At 36.9% G+C, this 24,210-nt stretch overlaps 1 protein-coding gene across 16 annotated transcripts in view; it reads left to right on the top strand.

The window, feature by feature from the left end:
* The window catches only part of SYNE1 (spectrin repeat containing nuclear envelope protein 1), a 449,297-nt gene that overhangs the window by 239,875 nt on the left and 185,212 nt on the right, over positions 1–24,210 (top strand). For all 16 annotated transcript variants that reach the window (XM_049113743.1, XM_035708408.2, XM_049113741.1 and 13 more), the window contains 14 exons: positions 1,614–1,757; positions 2,652–2,816; positions 4,314–4,631; positions 6,156–6,311; positions 6,465–6,635; positions 7,208–7,534; positions 8,776–8,928; positions 9,221–9,388; positions 11,720–11,896; positions 14,092–14,238; positions 15,983–16,108; positions 17,411–17,587; positions 18,588–18,853; positions 20,472–22,632. In XM_049113743.1, the coding sequence (XP_048969700.1) occupies positions 1,614–1,757; positions 2,652–2,816; positions 4,314–4,631; positions 6,156–6,311; positions 6,465–6,635; positions 7,208–7,534; positions 8,776–8,928; positions 9,221–9,388; positions 11,720–11,896; positions 14,092–14,238; positions 15,983–16,108; positions 17,411–17,587; positions 18,588–18,853; positions 20,472–22,632 (4,656 nt within the window). The remainder of the gene's footprint in view (positions 1–1,613; positions 1,758–2,651; positions 2,817–4,313; positions 4,632–6,155; positions 6,312–6,464; positions 6,636–7,207; positions 7,535–8,775; positions 8,929–9,220; positions 9,389–11,719; positions 11,897–14,091; positions 14,239–15,982; positions 16,109–17,410; positions 17,588–18,587; positions 18,854–20,471; positions 22,633–24,210) is intronic.

The following is a 24,210-nucleotide window of genomic DNA, read 5'->3' as shown; positions in this document are numbered from 1 at the left end:
CTCTGTGGCCAGCAACCTTCCACTCACCTTTCTGAATTGGCAGAAGTCTTTTTGCTGCCATACTACCACCACTCTGAGCTTACTTAGTTCTTCTGTTCTCTATCGTTCATATCTCTTTATCGATTACATAGAATATATGCTTACATGTCTCTTGTCCTCAATAGATAGAGATGCTTAACTTTTTTTTAATATCCTACCATTTGTCTCTCTGTATGACACAGAGCAAATGCTGAATAAAAGTTATTTGAAGGACTAAATGGCCTTATTGGACCTATGGCAAGTCACTTAACATTTTAGGGTCTCATTTATGCATCTGAAAATTAATAGAATCATAATTATCTACCTCATAATATTGTTATAATGATTTATTGCCTAATTAAATTATTCATCTATTCAATAAATATTTATTGAGATCTTGCTTCATGCAGGCATCATGTTCAATCCTAGGCAAAAAAAAACAGAGGAGGACTGTGTTCTGGTGAGGACACATATACTCTTCAGAGTGCATGAATAAATAAATAATTATAACTGGTGATAAGTGCTAGGATGAATGAAGTGGCCCATGGTGAAAGAGTAAACTGCACAAAGCTAGTACAGATTGCTTGTAGTGGAGGGAGGGACAGGAAGGTCCTCTCTGAAGCAGCAGACTTGTAGACCATGCCAGAAGGAGTGCAGTGCAGAGAAGTTATCCTGGGGAGGAGGTGGGAAAAGAGCGGTCCAGATGGAATAATCAGCATGTCCTCAGGCTGTGAGGAGGGGGAGAATCTGTCTCAACATGGGAACTAGAAGAAGACCACATGCTGCTGGAACAGAGAGTGAGCAGAGTGAGTGCTGCCAGGTGAACTGGCAGAGAAGCAGGAACCTGGCCGTGCATCGCCCTGTAGGCTCACCTGAGGATTTCCACTCGATCCCCCCAGCTTGGGGAAGATAGTCGATGCTTTGAGCTGGAGAATGACAAGATTCCATCTACAGTGTTAAAATCTTTTATCACCCAGGCCGCTCTGTGGAGTGGGGAAAAGGAACAGAGTAAGAATTGGGGGCAGGGAATCTGCCTAGCAGTATATTGCAAAAGTCCAGTAAAAAATGGTAGCAGCATGGGCTAGGGAGTTTGCAGGAGACGTGAGGACAAATGTCAGGACATAGTCAGGAGATAGAACTAAAAAGATTTCATTGTGGATACAATGACAGAGAGTAGGGAACAAGTGTGACTTCCAGTGTTCTGAGATGGCCATCTGGGTGGCATATGTGGCATTTGCTGCTTGAAATAAAAGACTGAAGGAGAAGTAGATTTGGGGTTTGGTCGGGGCTGGAGAGGAATGGGAATGGAGAGGAGATTAGGAGCCTATTTTTGGACAAATTATGTTTGGGATATCAAAGTTAATTGGAATCAGTATCTCAGACAAGTTCTGAACCATATGTGTAACACACACACACACACACACAGTCAGTCTATATTTGTGTATAGATGGACGGATCTATCCATCTACTTGTCTAGAGGTAGATGACCTAAGATCACTTGTCAACTACACAGTTAAAATATCTTAATTTTAGCAGTTCTACTAATACAATGGTATACATGGTAACTGCTTTATTTTCTTTTAAATGTTCTCTAGTTACTAAGTGAAGAAGTGCTGAGTTACAGCAGCTTGCTGGAGACCATTGAGCTCAAAGGGGCTGGCATGACAGAGCACTATGTCACCCAGTTAGAGTTTCAGGATCTTCAGGAGAGATACAGAACCATCAAAGAGAGGGCCAAGGTATGCCTAACCATGTTCCATGCAGACTCCCTGAATAGGAGGGGTTAGACCTATGCTTATTTAAAGAATCATTTATTTTCAGGAATGCTGATTTGTAAAAGTACAAAAGAACAAATGAGTTTTAATAGTTATTGGTGAAACCAAACAAAACCTTTAAATACTGTTAGTTCATGAAAGTTACTGAAGGAAATGGTGAAACCATTGGTGAAACCAATCATTGGTGAAACCAAACAAAAACCTTTAAATACTGTTAGTTCATGAAAGTTACTGAAGGAAAATAATTTTCAATAAAAATTCCCAGAAGTTAACCAATTTAAGAAAAAAATTGAGCAGCTTCATAATGAAGAGTCATAAAAGTTTTAATACATTTTGTGATGAGAGTTTTCTAAAGCAGTAAATAATTACAAATAATATTTATCATTCTTCATTTAGACCTCACAAAGAAACTAAAAATAAGTTTCAAACATATCCTACCTTATTAGGCAAAATACATGAAAAATTAAATCCACAGTAAGTCCTAATCCTCACTTAAGGCACAATATAAGAATTTCACGTTTCTTCATTAGCAAAAGCATATTCTTATGACAAGGAAAGTTAATTCATTTTTTTGGCATTTCATATAACATCTCATAAGGAATTCAGACATCAGGTAGTTAATTCAACAAAATGATCTTCAAGGCCCCTTTTCATAGTGATATTATGTTTTTATACTTTTTATATAAATCTTGAAGCTTCATTCTTTGAGGAAATCATACTCCAGTGATTTAATAATCATGTTTTCCTAAAATTCCAAAAGTGAGTTCTTATAGTACATCAAAACTTATAGTACACTATAGTACCATAGTGCATGTGGTAATGTATTCTTATCTTAATCATCTTAAATGCTGATAATAGGAAGCAGTAACCAAGTCAGAAAAACTAGTTCGCCTGCACCAAGAATATCAGAGAGACCTAAAGGCATTTGAAGTTTGGCTGGGACAAGAACAAGAAAATCTTGACCGGCATTCAGTTCTTGAAGGTGATGCTCACACTCATGAGACAACATTGCGGGATCTTCAGGTAAAGTCTACTTCATCTTAAAGGAATTTTCATTCTGAATATGCAATTATTATTTTAGGCAATGGGAAGTCCCTATGACCGTAATCCTATAACGAGCTGATAATTACTAAGGGAGATCTTGATTTATGGCATTCTGGGATCTCAGTAGTATATGGAGAGAGTGCTATACCAATAAACTACAGCATATGGCTATGATGCTTACATTTTAAATAAAGTTTTATTGAAACATAGCCACATCCTTTTACTTATGTATTATCTCTGGATATTTTTGTGCTGTAATGGCAGAGTTAAATACTTGCAGCAGAGACTGTATGGCCCTCAAAGCCTAAAATATTTACTCTTGTGTCTTTTTATTTAAAAAAAAATTGCCAACCCTGAATTAAAAGAATTGTACAAAATTAACTTTAAAAAAACTAAGAATTTTGGAATAAAGTTTCTGTTTGTGGACATTTTGATTCATATTTTACCATATGTCTTGTTATTTTCCATTTACAAAGCATACAACATTCTTGGAGTGGCATCATAGCTGAGGAAAAATGTATCCATTAGTTTGAACCACAAGAGAGCTCTATTTTTGTAGATTAAAAAAAATTGTCAGATATCAGAATTTCAAATGGCTTGAACTGATGTTGAAGATTTTTAAAATAATACCACATTTTAACTAAATATGTTGAAACTTTTAACATTCTTGGTGAGATATGACTTAGTTCCCTTTAACTTTAGATTATCAGATCAAGTAACAGTATGGATTCTTTAAACATTAGAAAAACAAGTATATAACATTGTTTTGCTAACATCCTTGAGGGTATAACAGTTTTTCTTTCCATAAAACATAGTTTATGTTCTTCAAGATTTGATTCATACCACATTCATAGGGTACATCTTTGGGGCTTCTGCTTTGGTGGAAGAAAAGCTATTTTTTTGTACCTGGGAGTTCCTAGTGGGCAGGTATGATGATCAGCCTTCCAGGTTTGTATGCCCTGTACTCTCCAGGGTCAACTTTTATGACCATCACATCTTCTAGAACAACTCTAGCAAAGGATCCTTCTTAGCAAAAAAAGAGTCCATGTTCCTTTTTCAGCTACAAATATAGTACTGACCTCATTCAATGTGTAAACAAAAAGGCTTGGACTCTGAGTAGTTTATGAGCCATAAAAAGCCTAGGTTATTCTTTTAAACAAAACCCCTTTAATCACAGATGGTTTTGCCTATAAGCTGAAAAGTCAAATTTCAAAAACTGTTTCTAAGATGATTAAGACAACTATTGGGCTATGTGTGTGTACATTTATGCAAGTATGTATGTATTATGATCATTTTACTGGAAATATATCTGAGTCTTTTGACTTGAGAAACAGGGTTCAGTGTTAGATACACTTTTTTGGCATAAGGCAGAATAAAATAATTCTTTTCTAATGTGAAGTTCAAGATGGCACAGTTGACTTGGGTGAGACATGATAACTTGTGCAGGTGTAAAATATGCATACCTTTCCCCTGCAGGAGCTACAGGTGCGCTGCGCAGAAGGGCAGGCACTGTTGAACTCAGTGCTGCACACCAGAGAGGAAGTGATACCATCAGGCATCCCCCAGACAGAGGATCGGGCTTTAGAGTCTCTCCGGCAGGACTGGCAGGCTTACCAGCAGAGACTGACAGAGACCCGGACTCAGTTCAATAATGTAGTCAACAAATTGAGGCTGATGGAACAAAAGTATCAGCAAGTAGATGAGTGGCTCAAAACACTGGAGAACAAAGTGAAAGTTAGGACAGGGCGTCAGTCCAACAGGGCAGCCAAGGAGATACAGTTACATCAGATGAAGGTACAACTCTTATAAATTCTTGATCTTTGTCAAAGTATCTGTGACCTTGCATTGTTTGTTTCATTAAAATATTTAGTAACTTTTTTTGTCCAAGATTTAAATTTTGCAAAATCTCTTCCTGCTGGCAGCAAAGAATTACTATGTAGAACATTCTTCTACAGCAGTTATTTAATAGAATTTTAAATTAGTCTTTAATAAAATATAATTTAATTAAATGTTTTGTACTTCCTTCCCATACCCTATTGCCTTGGCTTTGTAAGGATACATGAATAATAGTATTGAAATAATTTAAGTTAAAAAAAAAAAGAAATCATTTAAGTTTGTGGTTCTCATGTGAAATTGCTCTGATGTAATGCATTGAAATAATACTTGATAATTAGTTTTATTCTAACTTTTATTCAAATTCAGTAGGAATGATCAAAGTAATGCTTAGGCCTTTGGAATTTCTCTTTTTTCTTTCTTTCTTTTTTTTCTTTTTCTTTTTTTAGATTTTATTTCTTTATTTGAGAAAGAGCGTGAACAGGGAGGAGAGGGAGAAGCAGACTCCTTGCTGAGCAGGGAGCCTGAGATGTGGGGCTGTATCCCAGGACCCTGGGATCATGACCAGAGCCGAAGGCAGACAACCAACTGGGCCACCCAGGTGCCCCAGGCCTTTAGAGTTTCTTATCCATATTCATCTAGTTTAAAATTTATCTAAAAGAAGATACAAAAATTTATGCCACTCTTTCTCTTTTAAAAAAGTTTTGAACTGGGGAATCTCTGAGTGGCTCGGTGGTTTGGCGCCTGCCTTCCACCCAGGGCGTGATCCTGGGGTCCCGGAATCAGGTCCCGTGTGAGGCTCCCTGCGTGGAGCCTGCTTCTCCCTCTGCCTGTGTCTCTGCCTCTCTCTCTCTCTCTCTCTCTCTGTCTTTCATGAATAAATAATTTTTTTTAAAAATCTTTGAAAAAAAGGTTTTGAACCAGTGTAATATATACAGAAAAGTATTCAAACTCATAAAGAATAGTTTTTGTCAGGCAGCCCCGGTGGTGTGGCGGTTTGGTGCCGCCTGCAGCCTGGGGTGTGATCCTGGAGACCCGGGATCAAGTCCCATGTCAGGCTCCCTGTGTGGAGCCTGCTTCTCCCTCTGCTTGTGTCTCTGCCTCTCTTTGTGTCTATAAATAAATAAAATCTTTAAAAAAAATAGTTTTTGTCTTATTATAATACAGTTTTTCATGAAGCTTATATTAGACACATTTTCAAAACTGCATCTCAAAATAAATATATTCTAAACATACACTGAAATCATTTACTATTAGGATGATTTTTATATTTTTTAATACTTTTTTCTTGTACTAAAGTATAACACATACAGAAAAGTGCCCAAATAAGTGTACAGCTTTTATCATATTGCCATAATACAATTTTTCATGAAGATTATGTATGATATATATATATACATATATATATATACATATATATATGTATATATATATATTTCTTTGCCTAAGATTAAACCTGTTTCTGCAACATTTATGTCATTTCAGAAGTGGCATGAAGAAGTCACCGCGTACAAAGATGAAGTTGAGGAAGTGGGAGCCAGAGCACAGGAGATGTTGGATGAGAACCACGTGAGCAGTAGAATGGGCTGCCAGGCCACCCAGCTGACTTCCAGATACCAAGCCCTTCTTCTCCAAGTGCTGGTAAGTGGGCTTCCAGTGCTCGCTACAGGCCAGCAAATTTCACCAGCGAAAATGTTCTCCCTTTCATTAACTTCTGGTAAAGACACACACTTATCAAAGAGACACTGGTATAGGTCTGTAATTTACTGTCCAATTCTGCTTTTCCTTTTAAAGGAACAAATAAAATTCCTGGAGGAAGAGATCCAGAGTTTGGAGGAATCAGAATTATCCCTAAATTCTTATTCTGATTGGTACACCTCTACTCATAAAAATTTCAAGAATGTGGCCACCAAAATTGACAGAGTAGATAAAGCGATGATGGGGAAAAAAATGAAGATGTTGGAGGTAGGTGTGCATATATCAGACTTGTCTCCAAGCCTTTGTTCTTCCACATTGCTGCTCTGTTCCCTAGTGCAGGCATTGGGAGCATGTGTACCTGGGATGAGTGATAGTTCATGGCTCACACTTCACTCCACATATTAAGTTATAATCTCTGTGAGACTAAAAGCTGGCTTTCAGTTCTTTGTGATGCCATGTCATCTGAATGAGTAGACTTGGTTGTTTATATCTGAATTCCAGTTTTACACTTAAATATTAGGATAAAAAAATTATCCCGAATTCATGGCCCCACATACTAAAAAAAGAGTTTTTACTCAGATCTTGAAGAATACTACTAAGGATGAGAAGAACATCATATTCTTTTTTAAGTCTCTGATTTGAAAATGATATATTGATCAAGACTTGTTAAAACCTATATTGAAGTAAAGAAAAGAAGATTCTGACTCCTGGCAGATCACCTCTTCATAAAACTTCAAAAATATATCATAAAGAGGAAACTCGAGAATGGGACTTGAAAGCCTTTTCTTTAAAAGGAAAGAAATGCTAACACTATATTTGCTTCCTGCTTACTCTCTCAGGGTTTGCTAAAAGACATGGAAAAAGGCCATAGTTTGCTGAAATCAACCCGAGAGAAGGGAGAGAGGGCTCTCAAATACCTGGAGGACAGCGAGGCAGAGACATTAAGGAATGAGATCCATGAGCATATGGAACAGTTGAAGGAACTGACCAGCACTGTCCGGAAAGAGCACATGACTCTGGAAAAAGGCCTTCTTTTAGCAAAGGAGTTCTCAGATAAATATAAAGCACTAACTCAGTGGATATCAGAATATCAAGAAATCCTACACACTCCTGAGGAACCCAAAATGGAATTATATGAGAAAAAAGCTCAATTATCTAAATATAAGGTAGTGTGCCATTACTCACAAATGTGTAGGAGGGTCATATGTGTAGGGACTTAAATGGGAGAAACATGAGAGCCCTGGTGTGTGCAGGTGCTGGAAGATATCCCTAAAGTATCTGTTCTGTTGCTTGTGAGTGATTGATTTGTCTAGGTATGCTACATCAGACTTATTTTTCCACTCAGAAATCCTATTTGCCAGTTATTCAAAGATTGTATCAATAAATGGAGATCTATTCTAACAGTCTGATTCAGGTACATGGGTACTCCAGATGAGTCTTCCTGGTATCAGGATCTCATATCTGTAAACTTTATCTCTTTTATATAGAGTCTTTCCTTCATCTTTTGGCACCCAATACCTATAAGCTGATCTATGGTGAATTAAAAATGAGATGCCATATTTGTAGGAAAATAAGTTCTAATTAACCAACTGTAGTTAAACATCTTAGAAATTAATTTTTGAAAGAATAAATGGTGATATGGATATAGCTATATAGTATATGTAGATATAGATAGTTCACCTGCTCAAATCTTTGAAACAATTTATTGAGGCTTATAGGTGGAATAATTTGTGTTCTAAATTTGACCCAAATTATTAGCAATATTTTTTTGAGAATTTCAGTATGATGGCTTCCCTCGGAGCTTTTCCTGCTGGAAGCTTTTTCCTCCTCTAGCCAATATGTCTTTTCCTATTCTTGGGTTTTTGTGCCAAGGGTAGCAGTCTGTCTTTTGAAGGTGCCACATTAGATCATAACTGCTTTTCTCTTTTTTCCCCCCACTGAGTTCTGGATATTTTTAAATAGCTCTTTTAGCCTGTCACAGCAGTATTGCACCTGGAACCTAAATCTCTAACTTCACATCCAGTTCAAACTGCAATTAACTTCATGAGCTAAAGTCAAATGATAACACCTCACTTCCTTTTGTGTAGAGTCTTTTTTTTTCCCCTCCATTGGAAGAAATGTGGTAGGAGCCAGAAATATGAACTATGTTAAATTTAGCTAAAGGTGATTCTTTTCCATATGTCCCTCTCCACGTGTGAAGGGCTATTTGCTATGTTACTCTTACTCTATATTTTAAAACTTTATTAGCTCTAAAAGTTATTCCCTAATGTTTTACATTTATCAATTTATAAAATATGCATCAGATCTTTGTTGAGGTAGATCATCTCATACGTGGCACAGACATATGTATGTATTCACCTTGATCACATAGATGAACTGGCTCTTTTTGTTTTTCTTTGTACTTAAGTCACTTCAACAAATGGTGCTGTCCCATGAACCATCAGTAAAATCAGTGAGAGAAAAAGGTGAAGCTCTCCTGGAGCTGGTGCAGGATGTCACTTTAAAGGATGAAATAGATAAACTTCAAAGTGATTACAAGGACCTCTGTGATGCAGGAAAGGTAAGGAGAGACCAGAAATTCAATAAAAATGTGCTTATTTGACAGAAAGGGGTCTTGACTTTTTTTTTCTGTTAGAAAATTAAGGGCTGGTATGAGTCAGTCTTTTTCCTTTTATTCAGATAGGATTTTCAATGATATGATGATTCTTTATGTTTTTTTCTGTTCCTAGTGATTTTTAGAAATATGTAGCTGTACCTGCCCTATGAGTTGCACTGGGTTTTTAAAAATATAAAGCAGTTATCAGTAGATTTTTGGCTTGAAATTCATCTCTAATGGGCACCTGGCTTCACAGGAGCATGTCTGCAGCCTCGAGACAAAAGTCAAAGACCACGAAGATTATAACAGTGAGCTCCAAGAAGTAGAAAAGTGGCTGCTGCAAATGTCAGGCAGACTGGTGGCACCTGATCTCATGGAGACGAGCAGTCTAGAGACAATTACCCAGCAACTGGCCCACCACAAGGTATGCCTCATCTCTAAATAGCTAAAGAATGCAGGGTTGGCTTTAACAGCTCTGTGTGTGTGTGCGCGCGCACATGTGTGTGTGTGTGTGTGAGAGAGAGAGAGAGAGAGAGAGAGAGAGAGAGAGAGAGAACCCAACTCTAGATCATAACAGCTGTACTAAAGAATCAGGTCAAGTCTCAAGAACATATGATAACTGAAAACAGTTGAATTCAATATTTCAGTGAATCAACTACAGTTAAATCCTGGCTTTCAACTTTTGAACACATTTTTCCCAGCTAATAGTTTCCCCTCCCCCCCCACACACAATTTAATCTTCATAAAGTAATTTATCAAAGGAAGAGATTATCTGTATTTTAGAAAAGTGTAGCCAGAGATATGGTACAGGAATAGTAATCAGAAAGTCTGGATTCTCGCCAGACTGTCATTCCCAGCTAGGGAAACTTAACCTGATTCTCCTCCTTTCACTGTTCTGTTAAGAGCAGTAATGATGCCAATCCTGTCACACAGCTGTTGTGGTCATCACAGGCGATGATGGGCATGAAAGCATTTTGTAAACCATAAAGTATGATACTGATAGGCAGTGTTATTATTTTTATTAATATATATTTGTAGTAACTATATGTGCCAGAGGACAGATGTCATATGTTCACAATTTTGTGGAGCAATTTTGGTGATCTTAGTGGGAAACTGAATTGTAGTCATCTGTGCCCAACTATCTACTGTGTCTTAGGAAAGCCAGTTAACCTTTCTAGGCTTCAGGATCCTTATCTGTAGGAGGAAATATTACTTAGCAAATATGAATAGAAAAGTTTAACTATATAATATATTCTATTAGGCACTGAGGAAATACCCTCAGTCACCTCATGATGTAGTGGTTCTATAACAGCTCAAAGACAGATGGTTCTTTTTTTATTATTATTATTTATGATAGTCACAGAGAGAGAGAGAGAGAGAGGCAGAGACACAGGCAGAGGGAGAAGCAGGCTCCACGCACAAGGAGCCCAACGTGGGATTCGATCCCGGGTCTCCAGGATCCCGCCCTGGGCCAAAGGCAGGCGCTAAACCGCTGCACCACCCAGGGATCCCCCAAATGGTTCTTTTTAATATGGTGGATATATTAAAACAGTAACTCAGCACCACCATGGAAAGTGGTGGACTCTGAGCTGCTGAGGGACCACTAGAATTTCTCTTAAATGTATTAGTGTATCAACCCAGGAAATCTGTGGTGAAATGTGCCACTTGTCATTAGTGTTGTATATAGCATTAAGGAAACTAAAGCCTGATTTGAAACAGTTGATTCTCTGCTTTAAGTGATCTATGAGAATGCTCACTAGAGAACGCATGTTGGAATAGTGGTGTGTACAAGTTGGAGTTAGGCAACCCAAGGTCCACAGGCTGGGTGTATGGCTCTGAGGGTGATATAACCTCCCTGTGCTTCAATCTACTTATCTGTAAAATGATGATAATAATATACATTTATCAGGGATAAATAGTTCCTGGACTATACCAGGGGTTTAATAAATGGTGCATAGTAAATATTATTTTATTAGTATAAATACTATTCAATATGCTAGATATTATATAAATTACTAATTAGATATTAGATTATTATATCAACCAGATATTGTATTATTAGGTAAACTAGGTATTAGTATATTAGATTAAATAGTAATTAGATTATTTTAGGTATAAATCATACTATTGTATTATTAGGTAAACTAGGTATTAGTATATTAGATTAAATAGTAATTAGATTATTTTAGGTATAAATCATACCAGAATTATCATTTATAAAGCTAAAAAAAAGTATGAACATCCTTTTTGCTGATAATAATACCATGAAACAGATATCTCTGTAACTCTATAACTGAGATTAGCCATGAATTCACTCTAGTCTTAATGGTTACTGCATCATCCCTATAGAACTTAATCCATTAAACTCATTAGCTCTTCCCATTAGGGTTTCCCTGAAAACATACATTTTTTATTTGTTAATATAGTAACAAAGACAAATTATGAAACTTTTCCAAACATCATTATACAGTAAAATTACTTATTTTAAACTTTGATAAACTGGTTATTTAAAAACTGAAAATGGGGGATCCCTGGGTGGTCCAGCGGTTTAGCACCTGTCCTTTGGCCCAAGGCGCGATCCTGGAGACCCGGGATCGAATCCCACATCGGGCTTCCGGTGCATGGAGCCTGCTTCTCCCTCTGCCTATGTCTCTGCCTCTCTCCCTCTCTCTCTGTGACTATCATAAATAAATAAAAATTTAAAAAAAACTGAAAATGGAACTATGAGAATTCTATATTTCTCTAATTTTTGCAGGCAATGATGGAAGAAATTGCTGGTTTTGAAGACCGTTTGAACAACCTTAAAATTAAAGGTGACAATTTGATTAGCCAGTGTGCAGACCACCTTCAAGCAAAACTAAAACAAAATGTGCACGCTCATCTTCAGGGCACAAGTGATAGTTACTCAGCTATCTGCAGTACAGCTCAGAGGGTGAGTACCCCTGGAACATTCTAGAGTGATGATGAATTAAGGAGAAAGTCTGTACTATCTAGAGGTTCTTAAAAATAGCTTTGATCCTCAGTTTTTGGGTTAGTTTTGTTGTATGTCCAGAAAGGGAATAGGAGGATAGGTTTCATAGTCTGTGTGGACGCAGGACTAACATATCATACATTTGATTATTGTGATGGAATGGTAAGTTGCAGATACTCAGTTTTACCCAATCCTTTTATTTCATAGATTGATTATGAAAAATTTTTAAAGATTTTATTTGCACACTATCAATACTTTAACTTGCCATTTTTTCTCGAACACCAAAGTGAGTTTATTCTGTAATTCTCACAATAATTATTTTCTGTTTAACTCTATGCTACCTAGGTTATACTCCAATTCAGTATTTTTATGAATTCATATAGAAATTGGATGGAGTGAGTACCAAATTTGAGTTATAATTTATGAGTATACTTAACACTAAAATAGAATTCTTAATGTATGACATTAGCAGTAAGTCTGAGACGGATAAGAATCACTCTTCTAACAAAAATTAGGTAAAATAAGTGAATTTTTTTTTAATAATTTAGAATTTCTAAATGGCATCACAAAAAAATCCATGCATTTTTGTTGCTGGGCTAGCCAGTAAGAACTGGAGATGTACACATGACATGGGAAGAATGCTCTATCTTCATCCGGATTTGAAAAAAAAAAAATGCTGAGTGACATTAGATGACTTCCCAGACTTGAAAAATTCACATTCAGAAAGTTAAGAAAAAAGAGCAGGAGATGGGGGTAGGGGAATGGAGTAACTGGGTGAAACCCGAAGGGGTTTCACCCAGTTAAAGAGGGCACATGATGTAATGAGCACTGGCTATTAAGTGCAACTGATGAATCACTGAACTCTACCTCTGAAACTAATAATATACTATATGTTAATTGAATTTAAATTTTAAAAAAAGTTAGGAAAAAGGAGGGATAAAGTAAATCTAACAAATGATTTCAGAAGATGACACGGAGGGGAAAAGGGAGTGAAGTAAAATAAAACAGCATGGAACTTCCTGGTGAGCTGGCTAGTGTACTCCTTCAGCAGAGATTATTTTGAACACTGACATAGCAAGCATTTTCTACACAGTAAGGATTTTGCACATTTGAAAAACAATGGTAAATGTTCAAAAGACATATAGTTTAAAAATACATCTTTAAAAAACAGATGAAATTCTAAGAACATAATCAGAACTTCATAATTAAAGTGTGTAAAAATGATAAAGAGAAAAAAACACCTTTTTTCTTTTTAGTTCTGCTATAATAAGATTAAATAAGAGACCATCCGAATATCAGTGAAGATAATGAGTTTAATAGATGACAAAGAAAAACAGAATTCCATTATTGTTTCACTTGTCTTAATAAAAAGCCAGGCTAACTTAATTTCCTTCTTTTTTATTTTATTTCTTTCTTCTTTTTAAAAATAGAATAGTTTGCTCAGAAAAACATAAAGGTATATTTCACTTAGTTTCTCAGGATTTATGGATAAAATGGAAACTGGTTGGCTGGTTGAAGATTAATTAATTTGAATAGACACACTAGAAAACGTTTGGATTATTCTGAATTATTGTTATACTAAAACACAGCTTCTAAAATGAAATGAGGGCATCCAACTCTCCCTTCCCCTATGTTATAGTTTAGTTTCTTTCTTTCTTTTTTTTTTTATAGTTTAGTTTCAATTTGACCATATTCTTAAGCATTTCAGTTAGGGAAATATTGGTTACCTTTTCATGATATGATATTTTATTTTTATGTTTAGTTTCTAGTTTAAACAAAAAGTGCAGTAATTATACCATGGAGGGGGTACTGCAAAACCCCTGATTTATGTTTGATAATTTACTTCAAAGATTTCATGTTTTCTAACACATTTCTACAGTCACATCAACCCTGCCCACATTCTCTTCCCCTAATCAGGATATTATATTATAACGTGTGGGTTGAGAAATTATAAACTGAAGATGGCCTTTGAGCTTTGCAACATTTTGGAACATATGCAAACTCCTTAGATATGTATTATGGTTCTGGGGAGTCCTGTGGAGAAAATGTACTTAAATGGACTTGTCAGTATGTTTCATTTGAATCCATGATCTTTATAGAAATCAGCAGAGATTTTTTTGAACTCTCATAACCGTAGCATGATTGTTTTGTCTAAGGTGTACCAGAGTTTGGAACATGAACTTCAGAAGCATGTTAGCCGACAGGACACTCTGCAGCAGTGCCAGGCCTGGCTCTCAGCAGTCCAACCAGATTTAAAGCCAAGCCAGCTTCCACCTCTAAGCAGGGCAGAAGCCGTGAAGCAGGTAGTAGACTCCTGGAAGTTCATGTTATATTGGTATTCATCCATTCAATGAAATTGTATTACGTACTTATTATGTGCCAAATTGTGCTGGCTCCCAAGGGCATGAAAGTATGAATAAGGTCTGAGCTTGACTCTAGTCAAGTTCATGTTTTAGCTAGGAAGACAGACACAATACCAATGGTAGAATAGAAAGAGCATGGGGGATGCCTGGTTCAGCAGTTGGGTGTCTATCTTTGGCTCAGGGCATGATCCCAGTGTGTACGGGATTGGGTCCTCATCGGACTCCCTGTGAGGAGCCTGCTTCTCCCTCTGCCTGTGTCTCTGCCTCTCTCTCTCTTTCATGAATAAATACATAAAACCTTAAAAAAAAAAAAAAAAGGAAAGCAAGAGCATGGGCCCTGTAACCAAGACATAACTCTAATAACTACTCAGCAGGGTGACCATGGGTTAAATCACTTAATTTCTCCAAGCCTCAGTGTTTTCATATATAAAGTGATGATTATAAGTATACTTACTTCTGAAAGTTATGAAGAAATCCAAACATCATACCACATGATTTAGAAACTGAAAGGAGGGGTGGTTTTTGTTCCCCATGGGACATTAGACAATGTCTGAAGACATTTTGGCTGTCGCCCCTGGGAGTGGTGGGATGCTATTGGTATCAGCCTGGGAAATTGCTGGGCACCCTGTAATCACCAGGACAGTCCCTCCAGCAAATATTTACTTGGCTTCAAATGTTAGTAGATTTGAGGTTGAAAAGGCACAGAGGCATAAACCTAACAAATTCAGATGTAAGGTCTTCCGTGGTTTTCTCCCACTCACCTCTTTGACCTCTGCTCCTACTGAGTCACTATGCTCCAGCCTCAGGGTTTTGCACTTGCTGTCCCTTTCATCACCCCTTGGCAATACTTCCTACTTTCTTGAATTTAATTTTGTTCCTCAAAGAGATCTTGGAGGTACATTCTTCTTAAAGTAGCAGTGCCTCTTCATCATACGTCCCTTCCTTTATTCTGCTACATGGTATTTCTCACTACCAAACATTGCATTGCATGTTTATTTGTTTATAAATTATCTGTCTCTCTCATAAGATTGCAAGCTCCATGGAAACAAGGGTTTTGTCTTGGGTACTGCATTGTACTCAGTATCTAATGCAGAGCTTACATACACTCTGGGTATCTTCACAGAAACACATCTCTCTGTGTTTCTGTATATAAAGATTCACCCATCAGCCTTTCTTGGGGTTATGGAAAGGAAGGAGCACTATATGAACTTCTGCATATAAAAAGAGCCCAGCCATCTGCATTTTTACCAGACTCCAAGGAAGTCTACAAATGCACAAAGACCTCTTTCTTTCTGTCTCCAGAATATACAAAAACATATGAAGTAGCCAGAGTAGGGTACTGATCCTTTCTGTGAAATGGAAAACAACCTAAAATGTGGGCAGAGAATCTGGAAAGATGTAGAAGTTTCTTGGGTGTTCCCCTTCCCAGACTGTACAGACTAATTACATTGAGAAGCAGCTGCTGGACAAATGGATCCCTGCCAGTGTGTTTTGAATTCCTTCCTGCAAGTCACTAATATGTGTCATTTATAACAAAGGTGAAACTACTGAGCATAGCAAGGTTATTTTTGAAATGTCAACAAAATACTACAAATGGTACAAATATTTGCTATCTAAATATAGCATGTTTCTCTTTCACTCTGACAAGTTCGGGTTGTTTTTTTGTTTTTGTTTTTTTTTTCAGGTCAAACACTTCAGAGCTTTGCAGGAACAGGCAAGGACTTACTTAGATCTCCTCTGCTCCATGTGTGACTTGTCAAACTCTTCAGTGAAAACCACAGCAAAAGACATTCAACAAACAGAGCAAATGGTAAAAGTTTAAAAATCACATTGGATTTGTCTGTTTCTTGCTTGATGTGAGATGTGAAAGAAGATATCTCCTGGGATTATTCTTTCTATAAGGCTTTTATAGTCATTATAATAAATAGATATTTGAATTTCAACTAAGTCACAGACAGTAAGCACCCTGATCTAATCCCACTGAATTGGAACATTTAGTCCCCTTGCACTGCCGATCATTAATGCCTCTTTCCGCTCCTCCTTTCTCCTTAATTACCATTCTCTTTTTCTCTTTTCTAAATTTTCCTGTCACATTTTTGTTCTTTTTTTTCTTTTCCAACTTTTTCTTTAGGTAATAATGTGAAGAGGTCCTGATTCTTGCTTTGTATCAAGGATGGCAAAGAGCATGCTATCCGTCAAGATTCTTCTAATCCATGGGTGGTTACTGAGTGTAGTATTGAGAAGGATTCTGAAGCTGTATCTCAGCTCAGTGGAAAAAGTGTTGTAAGGAGTTTGCAGTACTTGTCCACAGCAGATAGCAGCACAGGAGCCATGTGCTCATCACTGCTGCCTTAAACTTGTCAAGGCAACACATTTAGGTTTAAAAAAGAAAAGAAAAATATACTTGGTTTTGATATTTATTGACTGAATATTCACAGAATAGTAAAAGGATATAAAAGAAAAAAGTATCAAAGAAATTAAATAATAAATACTAATGTAGATATTAAAATTACCAAAATAATGTAGATTTTTTTACTTTTATATTACCAAAACAAACCTCTCTTTAAATCCTTATGAAAGGTGATATAATTCATACATCTTTTTAAAGAAATTATTTATTGAAATAAATTATGTGGTTTCGAAAACCAGTGAAGCTGATCTAAAAATATATTCAAAGCATCAATTACTTGGTGTTTGGTAAGTATCAACAAATGTACCAGAGAGAACAATATAAGTCTTCTAGTTAATCCCAAGACTAAATTCATGAGTCCGTCAAGCAGTTGTGTCTACTGAAATGCCCACCATAAAAAGCCACTAGGGTAACTCTGACCTAATTGTTAAAACTTCTGGAGCTTCACAACTAATTGAAATCACATGGCATAAGTCTTTGACATTTAAAATTTTTAGAAAATATAAAAAGAAAATCTGCTTTACTTCAAGCAAATAAAAATTTGTTTTGGATTTATTATAGAGTGTGTGTATGTGTGTGTGTGTGTGTGTGTGCATGTATTTTGGCCTGTGTACATGGGCAGCCTGAAGGATCACATTTCTGATTCACTAAACCTAAATGTTCTATCTCTGCTGCTAAGTTTTGCCTCTGTGTTCTCTCAAGATTGAACAAAGGCTTGCCCAGGCACAGAACTTAACTCAGGGTTGGGGAGAGATCAAGCACATGAAGGCCGAGCTTTGGATTTACCTCCAGGATGCTGATCAGCAACTACAGAATATGAAGAGGAGGCACTCAGAACTGGAGCTCAACATTGCACAGAACATGGTTTCCCAAGTGAAGGTAGGAATTAATGAGTCTCCAGGGGAGATAAAGGAGACGACGAGTGGTATGTGGCAGCCAGTCCTTCAACATTAGTAGAGCTATTTAGGGAATGAGATAGAATCAGAATAACCTTCATTTAGTGCCAGGAAAGGACAGTTTAGAAAGCAAACATTCAAATATTTTCTTGGAGCCCCAATTAACTACTTGGATTGAAGGACATTCACTCTGTAGTTTGTTTTTGAATAAAGCAGTTATGGTTTAGCCAATAGAGCCAGAAGGTACTTCCACTAAACAAACACGAAGCCTTATTATTTACTAGGCTTTCATCATGATATTGCCAAAGCTGTAGGATTGTAAATGTATCAATTAATTAAATATATCTAACCCATAAAACATATATTAATATATAATTAATTTTAAGTATAATATAAATAGGATTTATATTGTATATTTACATACACCTTAAATGTAACAGAAAATTATTTAGTTTATTAACTTCATTGGAAGTTATACCAGATTTTTAACAAACATTAAGATTTATTTTTGTCATGATAGTGAGCCATTATATTTTCTACTGGAATATTGTTTGCATATGCAGAAAGAAGAATAGAGATAAATTAGATTTTTTTAAAAAAATTAGATTTTTTTCTCAAAAGAAATGAACTTTAAAAATTTTAAGAAAATTAGGGCTGTACTTTAAGATAAAGTATTACCTTTTTTTTCTTAATGACTATAGTCTAGTTTCACATTTATCAGTTTTCTTTATACTTTTCAAAATAGCATAGTGAAGGAAAATACCACAGTTACCCTTTGATTCTTATATACTTGAAATTTGTAAATTCATAAAGAGGTATGATTTTTAGACTTCCTCTTTGTCTCCCATGACTCATTCATTATACATTCTTCAGATACTTGAAGTGTTTGGAGGTATTATATCTATGTCTCACTCTGTCTTTATTGGACGGGGAGGGGGAGGTTATTATACATCATTTATTTTGTTATTATTGTTATTCTTTAGGATTTTGTTAAGAAGCTACAGTGCAAACAGGCATCAGTGACTGCTATTACAGAAAGGGTGAATAAGTTAACCAAGAAGCAGGAGTCTCCTGAACACAAGGAAATAAGTCACTTAAATGACCAATGGTTAGATCTCTGTCTTCAGTCTAACAATCTGTGCTTGCAAAGGGAAGAGGATCTTCAGAGAACAAGAGATTACCATGACTGTATGAATGTTGTTGAAGTGTTCTTAGAAAAATTTACTACAGAATGGGATAACTTAGCCAGGTAACAACAATTCTCTAGTGACTCACCAAAATGCTAAACCAGAAATTCCCTAATCTTTATAAAACTCAAAAATGTCTTACATTTTAAACATCTATTGTCTACCATAATAAATTCCGATAAAACATTATTAAGAATCTCATGCCATATGGGTACAGAATCATGGTTTTTCTTGCTCAGTATCAGTTTAACCAGTGAGTAAAAAGAAAATGTTTGAAAACAGTACCATTTCCCCCTGTGACCTTAAGGGATATTCAAAGACTGTTACAGTGTAACTTTAAAGAGTATCTCAAGAATATTTCTAGCTTTGTTTAATCATCAGTTATAGTACTATCATCTATCAATTCATAAAATGAATCCTTCTTAAATCTATGTATTCTGTAGGTTTTTTGGCAATTCTGTAAAGTAGTGCATTCTCTATAATTCCGTCAAGTTGTCTTGTACTTGTGGAATTCTAGAAATTAGTGAACAATCCAAATTTAATTAATGTGTGTCCTTTGTGATTTTTTAGCAGTTGAACCCCTCTTATCTTGTTGTTTGAAAAGAATTTCCTTTTCTGCCACATATATGGGGTTCATATGGAAATCTTTCTGTACTTCTGATCACTATAATTGTTAAAATCTTCACTTTTTCTGCCTACATTTATTAATTTGTAGCAATTAATATGGAAAACATAATTTTAGATGTAATTAAATTATAGAGGTTTTTTTTAGAAAGGTGCACTATTTTCTGATTTGTTTACTTTTCATTGATGCTAAACATCCTACTAGCCTTTAGAACAAATCTAGTTGATATCAGCAGAAACCCATATTTTGGGTTTATAATAGGCATCTCCATTTGGTTGGCCCACAGACAACTCGGATCTAGTAAGGCCCAAACAGAACTCATCATTCTACCTCCCAACCCTGTTACTCACATTTCAGAGTTGATCATTTTATAATTGAAAGAGACTTATAAGATTCCTTTTTCTCATGTGTGTTTTATAATTAAAGGGTTGAGAATTCTTTGTATTTCACACGTATTTTTAAAGATTTCTAATGATAAGCAAAAAAAATCTCATTATATAGATGAGTGACTGTTAAAGTCATTGATTATATCTTACAGATTAAATTAGTACTATATTGTTTATTAGAGGTTCTTCTCGTAGGAAAGCACATGACTTGTGAATGACCTATTAATTTCTTTTTTTTTAAGATTTATTTATTTATTTATGATAGAGTGGGGGGGCAGAGACACAGGAGGAGGGAGAAGCAGGCTCCATGCTGGGAGCCTGATGTGGGACTTGATCTTGGGACTCCAGGATCATGCCCTGGGCCAAAGGCAGGCGCTAAACCACTGAGCCACCCAGGGATCCCCAACCTATTTCTTTAAGAATGCAGAAGAAGAAACACAGAGAAATATCAAGGCAACTTGTTTTGGTTCAACTTCTGATATAGAAATAAGAGTCTTGTATTCCATAATAATCACAGAACCTCTTCAATAAATGTGAATTTGAACTACTGTAAGCTAAGAACATCCGCTTTAAGAAAACATTTGTTGAAATATAATTTAACATGGTATGAACAAACATAGATATTAATTAAAGCTATTTGTTTTTTGTTTTCTTTCAATATATTTATAGGTCTGATGCAGAGAGTACAGCTGTCCACCTAGAAGCTTTGAAAAAGTTAGCCCTAGCACTGCAGGAGAGAAAGCAGGCTATTGAAGATCTGAAAGATCAAAAACAAAAAATGATAGAACATCTGAATTTAGATGACAAAGAACTAGTCAAAGAGCAGACAAGTCACCTTGAACAACGTTGGTTTCAGCTTGAAGACCTTGTTAAAAGGAAAATCCAAGTGTCTGTCACCAACCTGGAGGAGTTAAATGTGGTGCGGTCCAGGTTTCAGGAGCTAATGGAGTGGGCAGAGGAGCAACAGCCCAACATTTCTGAGGCCCTGAAGCAGAGTCCCCCACCAGATGTGGCTCAGAACCTCCTCATGGATCACCTTGCCATTTGCAGTGAACTGGAGGCCAAACAGATGCTCCTGAAATCACTGATTAAGGACGCTGACAGGGTGATGGCTGATCTTGGCCTAAATGAGCGGCAGATAATCCAGAAGGCACTCTCTGATGCACAGAGTCATGTGAATTGTCTCAGTGACTTAGTGGGCCAGAGACGAAAGTACTTAAACAAGGCCCTATCCGAGAAAACCCAATTCCTTATGGCAGTGTTCCAGGCGACCAGCCAAATTCAGCAACATGAGCGAAAGATAATGTTCCGTGAGCACATCTGTCTGTTACCAGATGATGTGAGCAAACAAGTTAAGACATGTAAGAGCGCGCAAGCCAGCCTCAAGACCTACCAAAATGAAGTCACTGGACTTTGGGCTCAGGGTCGTGAATTAATGAAAGGAGCCACAGAGCAGGAAAAGAGTGAAATACTGGGTAAGCTCCAGGAGTTGCAGAGTGTCTATGACACTGTCTTACAAAAGTGTAGCCATCGGCTACAAGAACTAGAAAAAAATTTAGTTTCTAGGAAGCATTTTAAGGAAGATTTTGATAAGGCTTGTCATTGGCTAAAACAAGCAGATATTGTTACATTTCCTGAAATCAATCTAATGAATGAGAGTGCTGAGCTTCATACACAGCTGGCCAAATACCAACACATTCTTGAACAATCTCCAGAATATGAAAATCTCCTGCTTACACTACAGAGAACTGGGCAGGCCATATTGCCATCACTAAATGAAGTTGATCATTCCTACCTCAATGAAAAGCTAAATGCTCTGCCCCTGCAATTTAATGTAGTTGTTGCCTTGGCTAAAGACAAGTTCTATAAAGTCCAAGAAGCAATTCTTGCTCGGAAAGAGTATGCTTCCTTGATCGAGTTGACAACTCAATCTCTGAGTGAACTTGAAGACCAATTCTTAAAGATGAACAAAGTCCCCACTGACCTGATAGTTGAAGAGGCTCTGTCTCTTCAGGATGGTTGCAGAGCCCTTTTGAGAGAGGTGTCAGGCCTCGGGGAGGCAGTGGATGAACTGAACCAGAAGAAAGAAAGTTTTAGAAGCACAGGTCAGCCTTGGCAGCCAGACAAGATGCTGCACCTTGTCACCTTGTACCACAGGCTGAAGCGACAAGCAGAACAAAGAGTGAATTTATTGGAAGATACCACCAGTGCATATCAAGAGCATGAAAAGATGTGCCACCAGCTAGAAAAACAACTAGAGGCTGTGAAAACAGAGCAGTCCAAAGTAAATGAGGAGACACTTCCTGCAGAGGAAAAGCTCAAAATGTATCACTCACTAGCAGGAAGTCTTCAGGATTCAGAAATCATACTAAAACGAGTAACTGTACATCTTGAAGATCTGGTTCCACATCTTGATCCCTTGGCTTATGAGAAAGCAAAGCAACAGATCCAGTCCTGGCAAGAGGAGTTAAAACTGTTGACTTCTGCCATTGGCGCGACGGTGACAGAGTGTGAGAGCCGCATGGTACAGAGTATAGACTTCCAGACAGAGCTGAGCCGCTCCCTGGACTGGCTAAGGAGTGTAAAGGCAGAGCTGAGTGGGCCAGTCTGCCTGGAACTGAGCCTACAGGACATCCAGGAGGAGATCAGAAAGATCCAGATTCATCAAGAAGAGGTACAGTCCAGCCTGAGAATAATGAATGCCCTGAGTAACAAGGAGAAGGAGAAATTCACTAAAGCCAAAGAGCTAATTTCTGCTGATTTACAGCACACTCTTGCTGAGCTCTCAGAGCTGGATGGAGACATTCAGGAAGCTTTACGCACCAGACAGGTTAGTATACTAGGGCTTCTCTTTTCTTTTTTCTACTCTGCTTATTTGTAAACAGTTGTGAGAAATTTCTTAGTTTTTGTTATTGGTTAGAGATGCTTCGTTCAATTTTTTTTAGATAGGAAGGGGGAGGGAGAGAATGAATCTCAAGCAGGCTCCATGCACAGTGCAGAGCCTGATGCAGGGTTCCATCTCACAACTCTGAGATCATGACCTAAGAGAAAGTAGAGTCGGACACTTAACTAAGTCACCCAGGCATCCCTATATTTCTTTTTTGACACTATATAGAATCATCTTCAACATCTTTATTGCTCATATGCATGGCATTAATCTCATGTATTCCAGACTTTTACTTTTCCTTAGTTATAACACAGTTCTCTGTGTTACCTCAGTTCTCTCTCACCTTTAGGAGAGATAATGCATGAAAGCACTAATATAATCAATACCACACATGAGTACATTAATACTGAAATTAATTAATTAGCAATGAATAGTTAGTGATGCCCTTCTTAAACAATGTGAAGCCTGACATTTCTAAGATTAGTGCTAGATGAAGAGCCTCCAAAGGAGGTGTTGTGGACATGATGCAATCCTGACCTGATTCCAAGCCATGTTTATTGTGGGGTTCCTCATCAGTTTCCCCTTCTCTTCATCCTTTCCTCATCTTCTCTTGGTCCCCTGCAGCAGGAAGCAAGACTACAAGATTCGTTCATGACTTTACTTGGGGAATAACAAAGAATTGAGAACATGCACAGAGCTTCCTAGTTCTGTGGAATTTCAACCAGCCATTTAGATAAAAGACCGTTTTCCTTAGGATAACATAGTAGCTAAAGCTTTGGAGTAAGGCACACCTGGGTTTTATTATCAGTTATTTGATCTTGGGCAAATGACTTACATTCCTCAAATCTCAGCTTCTGTTCTGTGGAAGAAGGATAATAATATTTCCCTCTTAGATTTATACTCTCAGTGTAGGGCCTGATGGAGACAGAAGTAGACCCCGAAGAATCTTAGCTGATAGCTAAGATTTAACTGTATTTTCCATATAGATTGGTTAACACTAAATAGTAAATCTTTTTTTAATCTTAATATTTGGGTAAAATCTTGGGAAATTTCATTAGCTAAAGTTCTGACTTCTTAAACAATAGTCTATTTAGTATACTTTTACCTTTTCGTGTTGAATCAAGGTCACTGTTAAATTCTTTTTATAATTTCCCTATAGCTATAGAGTGTTTAATCTAGGGTGAAGAATCAGGACAGAAGTTACCTGGAGTTTTCATTTCTGAGAAACATCTGTCCTGTAAGGTTGCTTCTGTTGATTTATTGATTTTTTTGAACCAAAATCTTGAATCTGTTAAGGTGTCCCTACTTCTGCCATCTTGTGATTGATAATCTTATTGGTTGTCTCGGTCCCAGTAACTAAAGGTCATGGTTCCAGGGGTATTATTAATGTCCACACTGATTCTTTGCTTGACCATCTACATCCTTTCCACGTTAAGTGCTAATCTTGCATGTACTTTCTGTGTCTGCTTGCATAGTAATGGCTTGTCTTGTCCAGTCACTGCTGGCTGGTTATGATCTCTC

Source organism: Canis lupus, chromosome 1, assembly GCF_003254725.2.
Source record: "Canis lupus dingo isolate Sandy chromosome 1, ASM325472v2, whole genome shotgun sequence".
In the NCBI taxonomy this organism is placed as follows: Eukaryota; Metazoa; Chordata; class Mammalia; order Carnivora; family Canidae; genus Canis; species Canis lupus.
The sequence above is the reverse complement of the archived record's forward strand: the minus strand, read 5'-3'. Positions and strand labels throughout refer to the sequence as shown.